Source organism: Octopus sinensis, unplaced genomic scaffold, assembly GCF_006345805.1.
Source record: "Octopus sinensis unplaced genomic scaffold, ASM634580v1 Contig16841, whole genome shotgun sequence".
In the NCBI taxonomy this organism is placed as follows: domain Eukaryota; kingdom Metazoa; phylum Mollusca; class Cephalopoda; order Octopoda; family Octopodidae; genus Octopus; species Octopus sinensis.
Genome location: NW_021834617.1, coordinates 10,001 through 29,571, shown reverse-complemented (window position 1 = coordinate 29,571; position 19,571 = coordinate 10,001). Strand labels below are relative to the sequence as shown.

Below are 19,571 nucleotides of genomic sequence, written 5' to 3'. Positions count from 1 at the left end.
GCTCTAGTTCCTTACAGAACTGTTTTCAACAGTTGTACTATTGATAGTGTTAACATCTAAAAGATTGATTGAAACAGCACTCTAACAAACTTTTCTTTCATTTTTATATTACACTGTATATCTGTATGTCCATGCTTGCATAGGAATTGGATGAGTCTTCTCTGGAACTATACCTCACCACTCATTAACAGTCCACATATATATGGATGTAAGTATCTGTGTGTGTATGTGTGTATAAACATGCATATCATTCAACTACTGTAGTAGTTGAATAATATTCTTTCGGCCGCAATTTAGTCACATGCAGCATCTTCAGAGCTTTATCGCTAATTCAGTTCTTAACCAAATTAAAAACTGTTAACATTTTTGAAGAGGACTAGTCCCTAAATACATTTTGGCTTAAAAAATTGAAATTTGGTCCAGTAGAAAAAAGTTTACATCAAAATTTGTAGCAACGTTATAGGAGAGTAAGTAACGCCTCCAATCAAGATTAGATTTAAATAGCTTTTTCATTTTAAAAGCAAAATATATTTATCTTAGCTTCACTGATAGAAGAAAGCATTAAGAATTTCATAGTTTTGATCCCATGCAGCAAAAATTTGTATCAAAAACGTTGTGAGGTAAAATATCATGAAGAAATATAAGTAAGGCAAAAAATTAGATTTAAATATAATTAACTTTTTTATTTTAAAAACAAACTATATTTTAATTAAGCTTAAAAGATGAGCTCAATTTGAGGAATTTCATGGTATCAATCTTATGCAATGAAGTTTTAAAAGAAAAAAGTTATGAGTGTTTGTTTCTCAAATTTGAGGGTGATAATATATTTCTATACTTTTTATGAATATAGTTCTATAAGGGATTTTTAATATATGTCACCAGCATCATTGAGGTAAGGAAAAAATTATCAACGACACTGCTAATTTGCAATTAGTTTAATTACGTCATCTGTATTAATTAATACAATTATATCATAAAAATTTTAAAAACTTAAAATATTATTTAGAAATTTTGGCAATAGCCTAGACATTTTTGGCAATCTTTTGTTTTAACTTGAAGGTGTGTGGCGCAGCTCAGCTGTTACCTTACGGCGTTCAGTAAATTCCATAAAAAAATTTTATTTATTTATTTTTGTGAGTGGAAATGTACATTTTGTTTGAAGTAAGCATAAAGTGAAAGAGAGAGGAAATAGACATGGGCGTGTGTATGTGTTGATGGTAGGTGCGAGACAGAAAGTGTGTTGTGTGTGTATGTGTGAGAGAGAGAGAGAGAGAGAGTGACAGCATACATTTTTTATTTATCTTTTCTCACATATTTTTCAGTGAATGTGTGAGGGATTGATTGAGAGAGAGGGAGAAAGAGAGAGAGTGTGTGTGTGACAGAGAGAGAGATAGTAATAGTGTAAATTTTACTTAGCTACTTATACATACATGCAAAAAAAAATTGTAATGTGAACACACACCTTCACTCAGTGACTGACTTTTTCTCTCTTCCTCATATGCATACATATTAAAAACATGTATGCATATGTATTAATGCATGTACATGTATACGACAGATAATGTGTGTACATATGTGTTTGTGTGCATATGTGACTGATCCTAATCATTTTACATATACATGACAACACCTCTCTCTCTCAGTCAATCACCCACTCACTAAAAAAGGATGCGAGAAAAACTGAATAAATAAAAAACATTTACACTATCACTCTCTCCTCCTCTCTCTCTCTCTCTCTCTCTCACACACACACACACGCACACACATACACACTTCAAGACACACCTCTTTCTCTCTCAGTCAAACACACTAAAAAAGATGTGAGAAAAAGTAAATAAAATGTATGCCATCACTCTCTCTCACACACACACACACACACGCACACACACACAGCAGCACACTTTCTCTCTCTGTCTCTCTGACAACACCTCTCTCTCTCTCTCTCTTTTACATACACACACAATACTTTAAATTTATTATTCAATTTTCAATAAGGTAAAATCTTAAATTATTGATGCATTATTAATTAGCATAATAGCATAGCCTGGAAAATACATGGATTACATAGAAAAATGTGAGCAAAAAAAAATAATATTCTTAAGATTATAAATCTGGACAAGCTATTACACTTGGAAAAATTCAGGACAAGCTATTATATCTTGTAAAGTACAGAACAAGAAAATTTTTACTTAAAATATTGCAGCTAAGGATAAAATTTGAATATTAAAAATTATTTGATTTTAATTTACAAAGTAATATTATAATTAAAAAAGGTACCATAATTTTTTTAAAATATTGACACACTAGAAAACTTTAAAAATGAGAGCTAGAAGTACCAATATAGCTAAAGTTTTATGCAAAGTAGAATAATATATATAGTAGGCAAAATCGCTATGTAAAAAGTAGGCATTGGGTCAAGACTAAAACTGTGAATACTTGGCAATAATTTAAGCAATTTACTGTGAATTTGTCGTTAAAGGAATATTTTACTGTAATATGTAACTAATTTTTGTATTATTCTATTTATTTTACTAACTAATTATGTACTACTATTATTTTTTATAACCTATTTTCAAATTTTTAATTGTTAATTAATAATTGCAAAAAATGAATTTTTTAAAGGGCAAAATATATTTTGAGTTATTTTTAATTTTTAATAGAAGTAATAAGTAATAACAAATAGAAGTAATAACTTGTAAATCTAAATATTTTAATAACTTGTAAATCTAAATATTTTAATAACTTCTAAATCTAAATATTTTATTTGAAATTTTATCCTTAGCTGCAATAGTTAAAGTAAAAATTTTCTTGTTCTGTACTTTACCAGATGTAATATCTTATCCTCAACTTTTCCATGTCTAATAAATTGTCTTTTTCTGGGTTTATATCTTAAGAGTATTATTTCTCTTGCTCGCATTTTTCCATATAATATTATATATATATTGTAAAGTATAGAAGCCATCTTATCATGGCTAACCACATTGGGGAGGGGGTTGTTACTGTAGCTTTATAGCCCCAAGAGATCTTCGTCTCCAGCTGGCTCTAAACACAATATCTGTGTCTTTGGAGTATTTGCAAAGGGAGGCCATCCCTTCGGGATGTTTGTCCCTCGTCAACGGGCAGCAACCACCAGGTAGCGATGAAATTTTCTTTATTATGATCAATAGATCTAACATAGAATGGGTACATTACAGGACAAAACAATTACAAAAATGCTATGCGAGTTCGAATGAAATTATAAAAATTACAAAATTAAAATTTTATGTAATTTGAACGAAAACTTGGCTTACTTTGCCTTGAAACGAAACCTTGGCTTACTTTTGCCTTTATCACGATAACTTTTAGTGCGTATGTTTTCTTTTCTTTTTTTTTATTATTAATTCTTTATTTTAAACAGTTATGTACAGTGAAAGGTAATGGGAGGTACCAGTTTCAATTTTGAACCCGGCAGCCTATAAATCCCAGCAGCTGATTTTTCCTTTCCTCGATGATTAAGCTGGGTTACTCTCACCCACCTTTCTCATCACATCCTTCCAACGTTCCATATACTCTTTCTGTGGCAGGCTCCTCTTCTCCAACCCCATCTTGCTCTTCAGATGATATCCGAAGAATTTTAACAAACCGGGGCCAGAGATAAAGGACCCTTTCACTAGACCTTCCACTCTAGTTCTCCATACACACTCTTTCAATACTGCCACCGTACAGTAAAAACAAGCCTTACCTTCCTTTGAGAGTCCAGTTGGCGGTATCATCTTAATCATAGATCCAGCCGACAGCTGTACTCGTCCCAGATGCGACAACACATGTTCCACGTAACTTATCAAGCCTGACAGCTCCCGACATTGTACAAAAGCGTGTTGAACGGTTTCATCGTCCAACCCACATCTTGGACATGTCGGTGGCACTGACATTCCGTGCCTGGATAACTTCTCGCGAACAGGTAATGCATTCCTATAGCACTGCCAGGTCAGGGATTTTTGGTAATTATCCAAATACCCCGGCCTGAAAGTCTTCTTAAACAAGTTGGAGAGTTGATCCTCATCGAACCCCAGAGCCCTTCCTAGGACATCGTCATTTTTTCCTCCTACCAACCCTTTATAGAACACCGAGGTGGTATTCCCGCTGCCGGCCTTACCCATCTTGTGGATCAGCCATGAAGTCAGTTTACGTCCTTTAATGAGACCGGGTGTAAATCCCTCCATAGAGGCCGGTCGCGGGAAGAATTCCTCTGCCAGCGAACTCCACACCTTATCATCCTCCAGGTAACACCAGAGGTGTCTCAGCCTCAACGCATGCTTGCGCATCATTAGCCAAGGCATCCCCAGTCCACCCTTTAGAGGTTCCTGGCAACACACGGAGCGTCTCACAAGTGGCTTTCCTCCTTTCCACAAAAAGCGGAAAAGGAGTCATTCCAACTTGTTTAACCACGAATCGGGGCAAGGCACGACGGTCAGGCGGTAGGTGACGACAGAGGCTATAAACATCTGTGCCACCTCCGCCCTCCCTTTCAAGGAAAGATGCCTTCTGGACCACTTCCGTACTATGGCATCCACCTTGCTCGTTACCTCGCTCCAATTCTTCTCCGTCTGGGAGTCTGGACCAAACCAGACTCCGAGCAATTTAACAGGACCATCCGTCCAGTGTCCAACAACACTGGACGGTATCGGCTTGTTCCTCCAGGTGCCGAGGCGCAAACTGATGGACTTGTCCCTGTTAACTTTTGCCCCTGCCACCGCTTCATATCTATGGAGAGCACCTACTACCCGAGGTAGCTGTGTTCCATTGGACACGATGAGGGTGACGTTATCCGCATAGGCAGAAACAGACTTACCGCATCCGATTTCATTAGGGTTGCCTCCCAACTTCTCCAGCTTCCGCAGCAATGGCTCAAGAGCCAAAACATACAGGAGCGGGGACAAGGGGCACCCTTGACGAACTGAACGCTTGATCGAAAACGGCTCTGTTAGGTAACCGTTTATCTGGACTGTGGACTTGATGCCGCTGTACATAGCTGAGATCCACCCGCAGAAGCCAGGGCCCAGCCCAGCCGCTTCGAGAACCGCCGCCAAGTACCGATGGTCTACCCTATCAAACGCTTTACTTTGGTCTAAATGGACCAATGCCCCTCCTTTGCCGTCTAATTTCCCGACCCTATCTATAGTGTAGCGGAGAAGGTGAAGATTATCCTGGATCGACCTGCCTGGGATTGCACATGTCTGTGCCTTCCCGACAAGTTTCTCCACGACAGCCGTCAACCTTTTTGCTAACACCTTGGCCAAAATCTTAAACTCTACATTAAGTAGAGTTATGGGCCTGTAATTACTAATACTGTCCCCCTTGCTCGGGTCTTTCTGGACCAGCGTCACAACTCCCCAACTCACAGAGCTGGGAATCCTCCCATTCTGTTGCCAGTTTGCATAGACGCTTGCCAGTATGTCTCCAAACAAGTCCAGCATACAACAATAAAATTCATAGGGTAGACCATCCAATCCCGGCGACTTTTCCCCGACGCACTCAGCCATAACCCCTCTTACCTCTGCGGGAGAGATCGATCCTTCACAGCACTCCGCCTCACCTGCCGAGAGCCGAGGCCCACCAGCTAGGAAGTCCTTTAAGGTCTCCCCACGCTCGAGCGGACCACCGCCCCCAAACAGCCATGCGAAATGCTGGTGAAGGACCTTCTGCATCTCCTCCTGTCCATAGATCTTGCGGTCCTGCTCGTCAGTTGAGGATATAATACAAGACTTTTTGCCCTTCTGACTCTCCTCACGACGGGCCCATCCGGCAACGTTAATACCTTCTCGTTTTCCTGCACGTAACTTAGCTCTGACTCTACACCCCTCGTGCTTGGCGTTGAGGTGACGGTACAATACCGCTCTCGCTGCCAACACTCCGGATGCACAGCCAGATTCCATAGCCTCGTCTAAGTTCTTAACTAATTCGCCCTCTATTCTAGTCCTATCTAAACTTAGCTGCTTGCTAAATCTAATGGACTCCAAACGGATGGCTCTTTTGAGGGCGAGCCACCATCTATTATTAATGATGGTGCCACATAATGCCCTCTGTACTAATTCCTTAATCCGGGTACGGAAAGCTTCACAGGTCAAAATAGACTTGTTCATCTTCCAGTACCCGGGACCTTGTCTATGGCATTTATCTACATGTACCTCACACGTTACAAGTTTGTGATCCGTGTAAGGCACAACAGAGAATTGTGGACAGCTAACACTATTCCTATCTCGTTCCTTAACAAATACTCTATCTATGTACGATCTGCGTGAGCCGTTGTTATTACTCCACGTCCACTGTGGAACGTTCGGCTCATCCAGTCGAAAACATTCTACTAGATTAAAGCTCGCTAGTAGAGCCTTGAGGCCAGGATTCCCCTTCCTATCGCTCGAGCCTACACCATCCACCCGCACATTGAGAATGGGGTTGAAATCCCCTACCAAGACTGCCGTTTTGGACGTCACTAGAAAGTGCTCCAGTTCCCGAAAAAAACCGGTCTGCCCACGTCCGTTAGGAGCGTAGACAGCCACCAACCTGAAGGACTGCTTACTCACGTGTGTCACATCTAGGACAACCAGCCTACCTTCTGGGTCCAAAAAGACAGTACTTACCTGTAAGTCCAAGTTCTTCCTGAAAAGAACTGCCACGCCTGCACCTCCCTCCCGGCTAGGAGAAATAAATTTCTTGTAACCATTGAGAAGTGGTGAGAACGCTTGGGGTCCTTTCATCTTGGACTCGGTAACAATAGCTACATCGATTCTATGTGAAATGAGGTCGTCACGAAAACAAGTCTGTTTCCATTTCGATCCCATTCCACACACATTTATACAACCTAACTTAATCATCGAGAAAAAAGAAAATTATTTACTCACGGTTGCGAGAGGGAGCCTGACAGATTCTTTCTGCCTGTCTCCCCCCCACTCGCCGTTGCTGCTGGGTGTTTCATCGGCGTTGACACCAGGCTCTGGGTTGGTGTGGCTGCCGGGCTAACGTGTAATTTCCCAGTTGTCACCTCCTGGGTGACATCCTTAATGAAGCCGGCTTTTACGTGGCTTTGTAAGGTTTTGTCTTTCCATCCTTCTTCGCCGACCCTTCCATATCGCCACTCCGCTTCCTTCTCGGTCGCTTTGTAGCACCTGATCAGCGTACTTGCTTTCACCCATGTTTCTACTCTCACGTTCTTTGTGGTGTATGCAATAATTTTTTCGTTGGGTTTAAACCCTTTTACAGTTGGGGAGTGGGGTTTGTTAAAGTGCTGGCCTATAAGTGTAGTACCGCTGGGGTGGTATTGGAGAATATTTTTAATTTGTTCGTCTGCGTTGTTTTTTTTTTTTGATACGGGTGGGGAGTCAGGGGTGATGGATTTTTTCCTTTTGTTGGACACGTTCGTAAATTCCATGTCTTCTTGTTTATTTGTTTTTGTTGTATTATTTTCCTCCTCCTTTCCTTTCTCATTTTGCATTTCGTTCTTGTCTTCCTCCTTTTTGGAGTTCGACCTGTTTATTTTTTCCTCCTAGTTTTCGCCAGCCGTTACTTTTTTTCTCCACTTTGCTGCTTTCTGCGTTCTTCACAGCGTTTTGTGGGGGGGGCGTTGCCCGCATTATTTTTTTTTGTGCAAACGGAGCGAACGTGGCCCTTTTGCCCGCACTTAAAACATCTGGGCCTGCGTCCTTCCACCGAAACACATATGGAGTGCCCCTCCCCCACGAAGACTCTGTCTGGTAGGCTTTCCAACGTCGCATTTTCCGCCTGGATTATCATCTCCAGCTGCTGGCCTCTCCAGTGTTTTGCAATTTTCCTCTTCATACTCAAAATTGTCAATTTTGATTCAACATCAAAAATGACCGCTGTTGCCGCCCACATCACGTTGTAGCCCGTTGGTATATCTTCTAGGGTCACTTTTGCGGTTCTGCATCCTAAATATAAGGGTAGCAGTATTATACTCTCGTTTTTCAACATTTGTGTCGAAATTTGCCTTGCTACTTCCGCCGTCTCAAAATGCGCCTCGACTGTAACACTTCTTGCACCTCGGTTGACATGACTAACTTTACTCCATATTGGAGCCATACACTTTTCGACCATTTCGTTTTTCACGTCGGTCATTCGTTTTTCCTTGATATTGTACACCCTGTAGGTGACCATTTTTTCCTTTATTGTTTGTATAGTTTCGGGGGGCGGTACCAATCGTGTTTCTTCACCACTTTTTTGCACCAGCGATCTGAACTTGAATAGTCTTTCCATTGACACCTCCATTTCTTCGACTTCGCCACCTACGGCGTCTGAAAAACTGGGTTTTGCCTGTGTTTCCTTTTGTTTAACAGTTGTTATACTTTTTCCCATCTCGGGAAAGTCTTTTTTTGAACTTAAGTCTAATTCCATATTAGACAACACAAACTTGTCACAAATGACAAGAGAATTTTTTTTTTTTTTCAAAAATAACCTATACAGGTTAAGAGTTCACACAAAAAACACACAGAAATTTTCTACCCCGAAGGGCGAAAATTACTGGGTCAAAAACAGTTCAACAATGATATTACTTGTAACACGACAAAGTAGACAAACGGAATTGAACTCACACAACGATTTGCAGCAACAGAAAAATATTGGTATACGCCAAGGAAAAATTCAAAAAAACACCAGGTAGCGATGAAAGTGAAGGCTCCTTTGCAAATAGATATAAGTTTTTCTAATGGCGTCTGCCACTGATGTGGAAAAACGAACAGTAAGCATAATTAAATCTCAGAATGAGATTGAAACAGTAATCGCTCGATAATGTAAAGTATAGAAGCCATCTTATCATGGCTAACCACATTGGGGAGGGGGTTGTTACTGTAGCTTTATAGCCCCAAGAGATCTTCGTCTCTAGCTGGCTCTAAACACAATATCTGTGTCTTTGGAGTATTTGCAAAGGGAGGCCATCCCTTCCTCGCAAGCCTGAGTGATACGCTCGAACTAGTTTCAGGATGTTTGCCCCTCGTCAACGGGCGGCAACCACCAGACAACTTTGGAATCTTCTGGATGGTCTCCTTGTTTAAGTTGGTGAATGCTACCATAATCTTTGCCTTCAGTTCATCTTCGATGTTACAAGGAGTTCTGTTCCTCTCTCAGTCAACTGTGCACCACGCATAATAATCAAGGCGGTTGCAGTGTGGGAAGTTAGGTGGTCAGATGTTAGGAGTGATGTGGTCACAGAAATTGTCCAACAGCCATGATTGAAGAGAAGAATGGGTATACAAGTCATCAGATGCAGTATGGAAAAGAGAAGACTGCACTGGTATGAGAACAACTACACTAAGAAGTGCCAATTTATAATTGTTGAGGGAACCCGTGGAAGAGGTAGACCCAGGAAGATGTGGTGTGAAATGATCTTCAGATGTTGAGCCTCACAGAGAGTTGCTATGCTTGAAAAGACACATCAAGCTAAGTAAAATCATGGCCAGCCATACATACAAGCATGTCCTTTATGGCCATACTCTCCACCTCATACATGCACACACATAATCTGTTTTCTACCATACCCCCTCCTGCTGCTCCAATTTCTCCCACCATCACTTGCTACAGTCATGTCTTTCTCATCTCTAAACATCTCCCCTCAAACTCTTATGGAACATCCCCCTCTATCCCCTCTGTACCACTTATACACTGCCCACTGTTCCCTGTGGGTAGGCCCCAATACATCTCCAACACCATCTATTTCTCTCTCTCTCTCTCTCTCTCTCTCTCATACACACACTATCTCTCTATCTTTCCCTCTTATTCCCCAACACCTTCCTCTCTTTCCTTGTCCTACTGGGGTAGCCAGTAAGACAACTCTATAGTAAGACAGCTATCTCTGTCCCTCTATTATACTCTAACCTCTTGCCTGACACACAGCCACTTCCCTTGGTTCCACTTCCTCTCTCCACTGAGAAGTCTTTGTCTTGCAAGCTACTTGTCAATCCCACTGATGCTGATGCTATAAAAAAAGCAGTTGTGCTGGTGCCACATAAAAAGCACCTGCACTGGTTCCACATAAAGCCACCCAGTGCACTCAGTAAAGTGGTTGGCATCCAGCTATAGAAAACCATGCCAAAATAGACAATTGGAGCCTGATGCTGCCCTCCAGCTTACCAGCATGGAAAACTGGTATTGAATGGCAACAATGATTTTATACACTCCCACACATGTGTTTTGCGAGAGTAAGTCAAAAATTATACACACTGTTTCAGTTTCCATCTACCACTTGGTCTCTTTTGCCAAATTACTAAGTTACAGGCATAAACAAACCAAAATTGGTTGTCAAGCAGTGATGGAGGAGAAACACATATATATATATATTTAAATATGACAGGCTTCTTTCAGTTCCCACCAACCATATCCATTCACATGGCTTTAGTCTGCCTAAGGCTTATAGTAGAGAACACTTGCCCACCAAGGTGCCATGCATGAGACTTAACCCAAGACTACATGGTTGGAAAGCAAGCTTCTTAATTACACAGCCATGTGTATATATAAATATATATATATCATCATCATCATATATTTATATATAATTAGTATATATTATATTGATAATCAACTGCCTCATCAAATATGTTGAAATACTAGACTACCAGTGACCTGTTGGGTTTCCTAACAATGGAGTTTTGTTTCATGGGCCTTTTCTTTTCCAGGTTATTTCGTATGCTTTCAACAAATATGACATCGAAATCATGCGTAAACGGCTCCTTTCCCCTAGAAAAGGAAAGATTTGGCTGCTATTTCTTGCACACCCTGCTACTATGTAACAGATATGTCAGATCCTTTATCACAAATAGCTGTTAACGTAGTGGCAGGATGTGCTAGAAATAGCAGCCAAATCTTTGGCGGTGAGATAACACTGAATGCACTAAAAAAAAACCTAGAGAAAAATAGTATTTCACACCAAGGTTATGAAGTTCATGATATATATATGTGTTTATGTATGTATGTACGTATGTATGCATGCATGCATGCCTTTATGTATGTGTGCATGTATCCATGTGCTTATGCATGTATATATGTATACACGCATGTATGTATGCATGTGTGTATGTATGTGAGCATTTACATATGTAAGTGTATAGACGTGTCTGCGTGTGTGTATATGTAAACGTATGTTTATATACTGATATGCGTGTCTGTTTAAGTTGTATATATTACTGTTACTCTGTCGAAGGTTGTCATCATCATCATCATCATCGTTTAACGTCCGTTCTCCATGCTAGCATGGGTTGTATGTATATATATTTACTGTACAAAACACAAATCGTATTTTTTGTTGTCAAATCAGTTTAATCAAAAGGTTAGAGTCTCTTCCCTTTAAGGACAAAGTTAAATTCGGAACATTTTCACACTAAGCACAGTTTTGGGTATTTCTACCCCAAACCCCAAATATCTGAATAACTACTGTTCCAACTTATGCAAAACTTGTTTCATTCTGTTCCTATTAACATTTCAGCGTAAACTTAATTCATAGTATTTTCCCATTATGCGCCGGTTTGCCTGGGTAGCATTGCAAGCAAGCAACCAAGATTGAAATTTTTAATGTATTATAGATAGCTTATCGAAGCAATTTTACCAATATATATCAATGTGAATCTACCTTTTGTAGGAAGAAAGAAAGCAGAGTACTGGTCTTCAAGGAATTATGCTAAACTAGCCCTTTAACTCTTTAGCATTCAGATTACTCTATCAAATATAATGCTTATTTATTTACATTGATATGAATTAATCATGCATTATCTTGTAATTCTGAGATTACACTGGTGTGATTGCAAATTTTTACAATGACATTGTTAGGTAGGTGTGAAAGGCCAGATCTGGTCAGTTTTAACATAAAATAGGTAGAAAAGTTTGGGCAGGATGTGGCTGGTTTAAATGCTAAAGGGCTGAGACAACTCTGGTGATGTCATTAGTTGTTTTATTAAGTTAGATGAAAAGAAATGTAATTTCTTCTGTTTGACATTCATAACTATTACTCATTTATCTCTCCCATCCTTTTAAATAAAGACATTATTTTCACTTGAAAAATTACTAAAATCTCTTAGGTGAAAATAGATGCTTTAGTTACTACTAGAAATATCTGAATTTTCTTCCAGGGTGAATATTCAATCCTTGAATAAAATTCATTTTGCTATTACCATGGATTTTTCGGACTCTGTGCAAGTAACAGACTTAGTGAGATTATACCTTCTCTACGAACTAGGAAAATCATTTCCTAAGTTAGTGGTGGTGTATCCAGGGCTGATTGCCAACAATAATAAGCTGTATGTTATACTCACATGTGTGATGAAAAATGTGGTTTGTAAATGCACTGTAGAAACTCATGACACTTCAAAATATTATATCTCAGGCTGAGTAAAAAGTAAGCAACGTTTTGAAACTTGAAATTCATCACAATATATTTCAACAATGCAGAAATTTTATTCATCAAAGTAAGTATCATTACAATCGGTACATTTTTGCCAACAAGTCACAAGTTTCTTTATTCTGGTAACTTAAAAATCTGGAGTTCTAGAGCTGATAAACTCTTCAAACGCACTTTCAACATCAGTTTGATTTTTTAACTCCTGCTCTCACAGGAAACCATCAAGGTTCTTGAAAAAGTGATAGTCAGCAGGAGAAAGGTCTGGAGAATAAGTTCGGTGGGGAAGAACTTCATAGTCAAGTTCCCTCAACTTCTGGAGCGTCGTTAGTGAAATGTGTGGTCAAGCATTGTCATGAAGAATGATTAGCCCTCTTCTGTTGACCAGTCTGGGATGGCGGAGTAGCAGATTTTCATTCATTTTGGTAATTTCATGGCAATATGTTTCTGCAGTAATAGTTTTTCCAGGTTTTAAGAAGTTGTAGTGGATGAGTCCAGACCAAACAGTCACCATAACCTTTTTGAAGATCTTGGATTTAGGGAAGGTTTTAATTGCTTCATTTTGATCTAACCACTGCAAAGAATGTTTTTTATTATTGCATAGAATCCACTTTTCATCATAAGTTCCAATACAGTCAAGAAATGGGTCGGTCTGGTTACAGAAAAAAAATTTTTTAATGCAAAAATCTGGTACAAATTCTTCATAGTTCAAAACATTGCTTACCTTTTACTCAACCTGATAGGTTCTACAACCAAAGTTAAAAAGGGTGAAATTTATACTTCAGTGATCCATTGTCGATTCTGCCCTCCCTATTATGGGGGTGTTATTGACCATTGATATAACTAATAGCCAACACCTACTTAATAAGCATAATGAACTGATCATTAGTTGAAGGTATTGATTAAAATGCTTATTAATAACTTCTCTTCTTAATATGATTTCTGTCTCTTTCAGTAGATTTTGATGAGAGAGTTATGAATTGGTACTATTTTCTAGTACACTTAACATTATTTTAAATTTGATTTTTCTAGCTTCTCATCTTTCAGTCCATAACAATTTTTTAAGTAATACTCGATTCTTGAATCATCATGATTAACTATATTATATATAACCACATACCAATCCAATTATCTCTATTTTGCATATTCTCTTTTTTGTTGTATTGACGTTTTGCACTTGATTCTTTTGTTGTTGTTATCATTATTATTTTTACTTTTTTTGTTAATGTGCTTGTGATTATTATAACTATTCTTGTTTTTGTTTCATTATTTTATCATCATCATCATTATTATTAAGGTGGTGACCAGAATCTTTAGCATACCAGACTAAATACCTAGCAACATTTCTTCTGGTTTTATGTTCTGAGTTCAGATTCCACCAAGGTTGACTTTGCCTTTCAACCTTTGAGGATTAATAAAATAGGTACCAGTTGAGCAACTAAAATGCTGGCTCTGTACAAAAACTTAGAATTGTTATTAAAGGCAGATCCTTTCAGGGTCAATAAAATAAGTACTGGTCAAGTACTAAGGTTGATGAAATCAACTTGCCCATTTCCTGCTAATTTCAGGCCTTGTTCCTACCGTAGAAAGGATTATTATTATTATTATTATCATCATTATTATTATTAAGACAGTGAGCTAGCAGAATCTTTAGCATGCCAGGCAAAATGCTTAGCAGCATTTCATCTGCCACTACGTTCTGAGTTCAAATTCTGCCAAGGTCAACTTTGCCTTTCATCCTTTCAGGGTCAATTAAATAAGTATCAGTTACACACTGGGGTCAATGTAAGTGACTTAATTCCCTCCCCCAAACTACCTTTGTGGCAAAAATTTGAAACCATTATTATTATTAATATTATCATGGCTTAGTGGTTAGGTTGTTGCACTCACACTTGGTTTCAATTCCTAGACCAGGTGGTTTGTTGTATTCTTGACCAAAACACTTCATTTCACATTGACCACTTTGACACTTGACATGTAGAACACCATGCATATGTTCAGACAACGTTGATTTGATGGAGAGAGGGAGCTAATGTACAACACATGCATTTGATCACTATAAACAAATCATTTGTGCTGATTGTTCAGTAAAAGCTGAACATTCATGTGTTGTCTTTGATGGGAGAGTTCATCATTATTATTGTTATTATTATTATTATTATTATTAAGGCTGTAAGCTGGCAGAATTGTCAGCACACCAGACAAAATAATTAGCAGCATTTCTTCTAGCTTTATGTTTTCAATTCAAGTCTTGTTAAGGTCAGCTTTGCCTTTCATCCTTTCAGAGTTGATAAAATAAGTGCCAGTTGAGCACTGTCATCAATGTAATTGCAATGCCCCTCCCTTCAAAATTGCTGGTCTTGTGCCAAAATTAGAATTATCACTACCATTATTTTTAATATTATTACAGTTGTTAATTATTATAATTATTAAGGAGATGAGTTGGTAGAATTGTTAGTGCATTGGACAGAATGCTTAGCATTATTTCTTCTGTCCCTTTACTTTCTGAGTTCAAATCCCACCGAAGTTGATTTTGCCTTTCATTGATTTGGTGTTGATATAATAAAGTACCAATCAAGTGCTATTGTCATTGTAATAAACTATCCTAAAAGTGCTGGCCTTGTGTCAAAATGTGAAACCATTATTATCATCATCATCATAATTTAATCAGACCATCAAACCCATGTTGGCATGGGTTTGGTGGTTTGATTAAAGCTGGAAAGCTGGAGAGGTGGATGCATGTCCTAACACCAACCACTTTACAGGGTATGCTGGGTGCTTTTTATGAAGCACCAGCATGGGTGCTTTTTATATTGACCAACATGGTTCTCTTTTACTTGGACTGACACAGGTGCTTTTTATATGGACCAGCATGGATGCTTTTTATGTGAACCAGCACAAGGGCTTTTCAAAGCAAAAATTTCTTCAGTTAGGATGAGAGCATTAATAATTCTGCTGTGGTAGGTTGGTCTTCTTGAGTACAGCAAGGCACCAAATATCTTGGTCCTTTGTCATCTTCGTAAGGCTCAGTGTCCTGATATCAGCCTTCGGTACTGTGTCCCATGTCTTCCTGGATCTCAATCTTCTACTAGTTCCATCCACTTTAAGTGATTTGCACTTCTTTATACAGCTGTCTACATCCATCCACATCACATGGCCACACCAGCACAGTCTTCTCTCTTGCATACTACATCTAATTCTTCTTATACCTAACTTTTCACTCAGTACACTAGCACTCTGTTGTACATGTACTGCATACTACCTTAATTCCTCTCTAGTCTTTGCATGTCTTCTGATCTCAGGGCCAACATCTCATTACCATGTAGTATTGCTGTTCTTATACATGCATCATACAATCTATCTTTCACTCACAGAGAGAGATCTTTCGTTGCTAGCAGAGGTAAAAGCTCTGAATTTTATCCATCATAATCTTATTCTAGCAATTACACTTTCCATACATCCACCTCCCACTACTAATTAGGTCCCCTAGGCAACAGAAATTATTCACTACCTCTAAAGAGCCCCTGAGGCATTTGAGAGGATCTATTTCCTGAACATTTGTAGCTTTAATGGTTCCTGTGCATCTTCCACAAACAAGTACATTCTATTAGTGTACACCAGGTACACCATATGGAGTTCCTACCTACACCTTTCCTACATATCAAGCAGGGCCATTTACCTGATAAAGGTTAATGTTTTGTGTGTTTCCTTACTTTCTAAAACCTTAGTCTTTGTTAATCTTAAGGCTCTTGTATCTATGACTCTTGCCTGTAATCAGTCAAGCTGATTGTACTTCTTGCACACAGCACACATCTACATGCCTTCACTCAAGCATTTCAACAATCTCACCAGATCTACCTTTCATTGTGCCAACATTGATTGTGGCCGTTCTTAGTTTGTGGACATTAGAAGATTAGGAAAGAGGTTGAGGAGGAATGTTTTCAGCATCTGGAAATTAGTCATATTAGTATTATTGTTGTTGTTGTTGTTGTTGGCAATTTTGGTATTATTGCTTTATTATTTGAATGGTGTTGGTTTTTTGTTTCCTTATATATGTGTGTATATGTATTTGTGTGTGTGTGTGTGTTTATGTGTTGTGTGTATGTAGTTGTTTTGGATGTCATGTCCTTCAACCCCATACAACATTATTGATGAAGTGACACTATAACTAGTTATACTTCTGGCCTGTTCTCCGATCTCCCCTATGCACAATGCACACTTATTTTAATTTTTTTAGTTTTACAGCCCTTTATATGTTCTGTGCTGATTATATTTTTCTCCTTTATTAGTTTAACCTTTTTATTTTTTGTTGTAGTCCAGTAGGAGAGTTTATTCCTATGACCTATTTCATGTACGTCACTTTCACTTCTTTACCTCTCTCGTAGCTTAAATGGTGATACATTTCTTTTGGACAGTTGTTTATATCTTTAGTTTCATATGTTTTTGTTATATAACTTCTTTTTATCTTCCTGTCATTAGTTGATTCATGTCAATGTGTGAGTAGAATTCCCACTATAAACTATATTATTGAGATGTGTACTAATTATTGATTATTGAATATCGACTACTGAAATCATTGTAATGAAATTGTTGAGATACCAACAATCTGATTTCTGATGATTCATTAAACTAATAATTCATTAAATTAGTTACATCATACTGCTGCAAGTATGCAGCTCAACCTTATATGCCACTCTCTTTTCATAATCTTGCAAACTTACAAGGGGTGTTCATTAAAGATTTCCCCTGACCCACTTCTCAAGGACTGGGATAAACAAAACTTGACACAATTATTAGTCCTCCTCTACATAGCCACCACCAAAGGTGACACACTTCTCACATTGCTTTATGCAGCTGTCAAGACCTCATCTGTAGAAGTCAGTAGGTTGTGTCTGGAGCCAAGGTTTTACCTCATCATCATCTGAAAAGCGCTTCCCCTTCAAAAAAGGCTCCGTGGTTGGAAAGAGGTGGAAGCCAGATAGTGTGAAGTCAAGAGATTAAGAGGGGTGCAGAAGGATTTCATAGCCACAGGTGTGTGCTTTGATCTGGGCAACATATGCATTGTGAACTGGGATGTTGTCTTGGAAGAGGCAGACTACTTTGGTCAGCATGCCATGCCTCTCTGCTTTGATGGCATCCTGCAATTTCTGCAGTAGAAAAGCATAATATGCCCCATCTTTTGTGGTATTCTTTACCAGAAAATCCATCATAACTACTCCACACTGGTCCCAAAGACTGTGAGCATCATCTTGTGGGTTGGACACAAGACTTCTTTGGAGATGGTGACTTATCCTGCTTCTATTGCTTTCTCTGGACTTTAATCTCAGGATCATAGTGATGGACCCATGTCTCATCCTGTGTGATAAGTCTGCCAAAAAAGTCCTCGTTTTCTTGGGACATTGACAAAAGAGTCTGGGAGCAATTGATTCGTTCCTGCTTCTGAAAAAAGTGTGAGCATCCAGGGAATCCATCATGCAGACAACTTCCACATATGCAAATGGTCATGGAGGATTTTTTTCCATGGACCCTACACTTATCTTCACTTCTTGGGCTAGTTGCCGAATAGTTATGTGATGATCCTCCAAAATGGTGGCTTCCACTTTATGAACGCATCAATGGTCGTCCAGGAATAGAAACAGTTACCACTGCTGTCCAACCACATTTGAACTAGTGATGTCAGTGCTTGACTACATCATATGATGGTGCATCATCACCATAAACTTTCATCTCATTGAAAGTCTCTTTTGGTGTACAACCTTTCAAGTATAAAACCTGATCACTGATCTGCATGCAACTACCTCCATTATAACACCTAAGTCCACTTTAGCAGTCATAAAAGACAAACAAATACTAGTGGAAAACTGCAATTCACAATGTGACATGTATGATTATAGCTGTACAAGTTCTGTTTCTTGCAATAACTGGAAGTGGGTCAGGGGAAATCTTTAATGAACACCCCTCATACTCTGGACCACCCCTCTGATATTCACCTTCCTGTAACTTGAGGGTATACCCTGACACCTCTTCATCATCATCTTCTCTTTTTCCAACTGGAGTCATCATATCTCCTCTCTACCGCTTTCTGTCCCTCTATCATAATTTGATATATCACTCCTTCTGTACTACACACCCATCAGTTGAACAATCTTGTCTTATAAGTTACTTTGTGACCTCACTAGTGCCAATATCACATATAAAATACCCAGCACACACTGTGAAGGTGTTGGCATTAGGAAGGACATAGCCATAGAAACCATTACAGTACTGCTCGTATTTTTGGCCTCGTGTTAATATATGGCATACAGTTTGACAAATTATATTCTTGACAGACTCTACTGACGATTTGCAAATTAATTGTGTAAGTAAAATTGCATAATTTATTAACAGTGAAACAATTGTAGGGGGTTAATCTATATTTTTATTATTTTTCATTTGTCCTGCCCGCTTACGTTCATGGTGTGCTAAATTTTTTCTTGAGAACGACTTTTAGTGGCTAGCCTAAGGGAGTTCACTTTTAGTGGATTCCCTTTCATATATGTATTAATAATATTTACTGAATCTCAGTTTTTTATGCGCTAAACCATTGGTGTTAAACTGATATTAAATTAATATACAATTTTTCACCCTCATTTTGATCTATATATATCATCATCATCACCATCGTTTAACGTCCGTTTTCCATGCTAGCATGGGTTAGACGGTTCGAACAGGATCTGGGAAGCCAGAAGGCTGCACCAGGTCCCAGTCTTATCTGGCAGTGTTTCTACTGCTGAATGCCCTTCCTAACACCAACCACTCCGTGAGTGTAGTGGGTGCTTTTTACGTGCCACCAGCACAGGTGCCAGGCGAGGCTGGCAACGGTCACAATCGGGTTGGTGCTTTTTACGTGCCCCCAGCACGGAAGCCAGTCAAGGCGGCACTGGGATCTGCCACGTTCGGATGGTGCTGTTTACGTGCCACCGGCACAGGGATCACAACTGCAATTTCCATTGATTTTTGATGTTGATGTACTTGACTCAATAGGTCTCCTCAGGCACAGGGTCAAAATGGTGTTTCTTTACTTGCCACCTGCACAGAAATCAGTCTAGCAGCACTGGCAACTGCTGGGTGCCAGTCATAGGATTGGGTCAATTTTGATTCCGATTTCACTTGCACCAACAGGTCTTCACAAGCAGAGTTTAGTGTCCAATGGAGGGAG

The 19,571-nt window shown here is 39.0% G+C and overlaps 1 protein-coding gene across 1 annotated transcript in view; it reads left to right on the top strand.

Annotated features, from left to right (window-relative positions):
- LOC115230940 (phosphatidate phosphatase LPIN3) overlaps positions 1-19,571 on the top strand; it is a gene marked incomplete at its 3' end in the record, with an annotated part of 40,842 nt that overhangs the window by 13,881 nt on the left and 7,390 nt on the right. Inside the window, exon 6 of the mRNA XM_036499871.1 lies at positions 16,689-16,754. Coding sequence (XP_036355764.1) covers positions 16,689-16,754 — 66 coding nt within the window. The remainder of the gene's footprint in view (positions 1-16,688; positions 16,755-19,571) is intronic.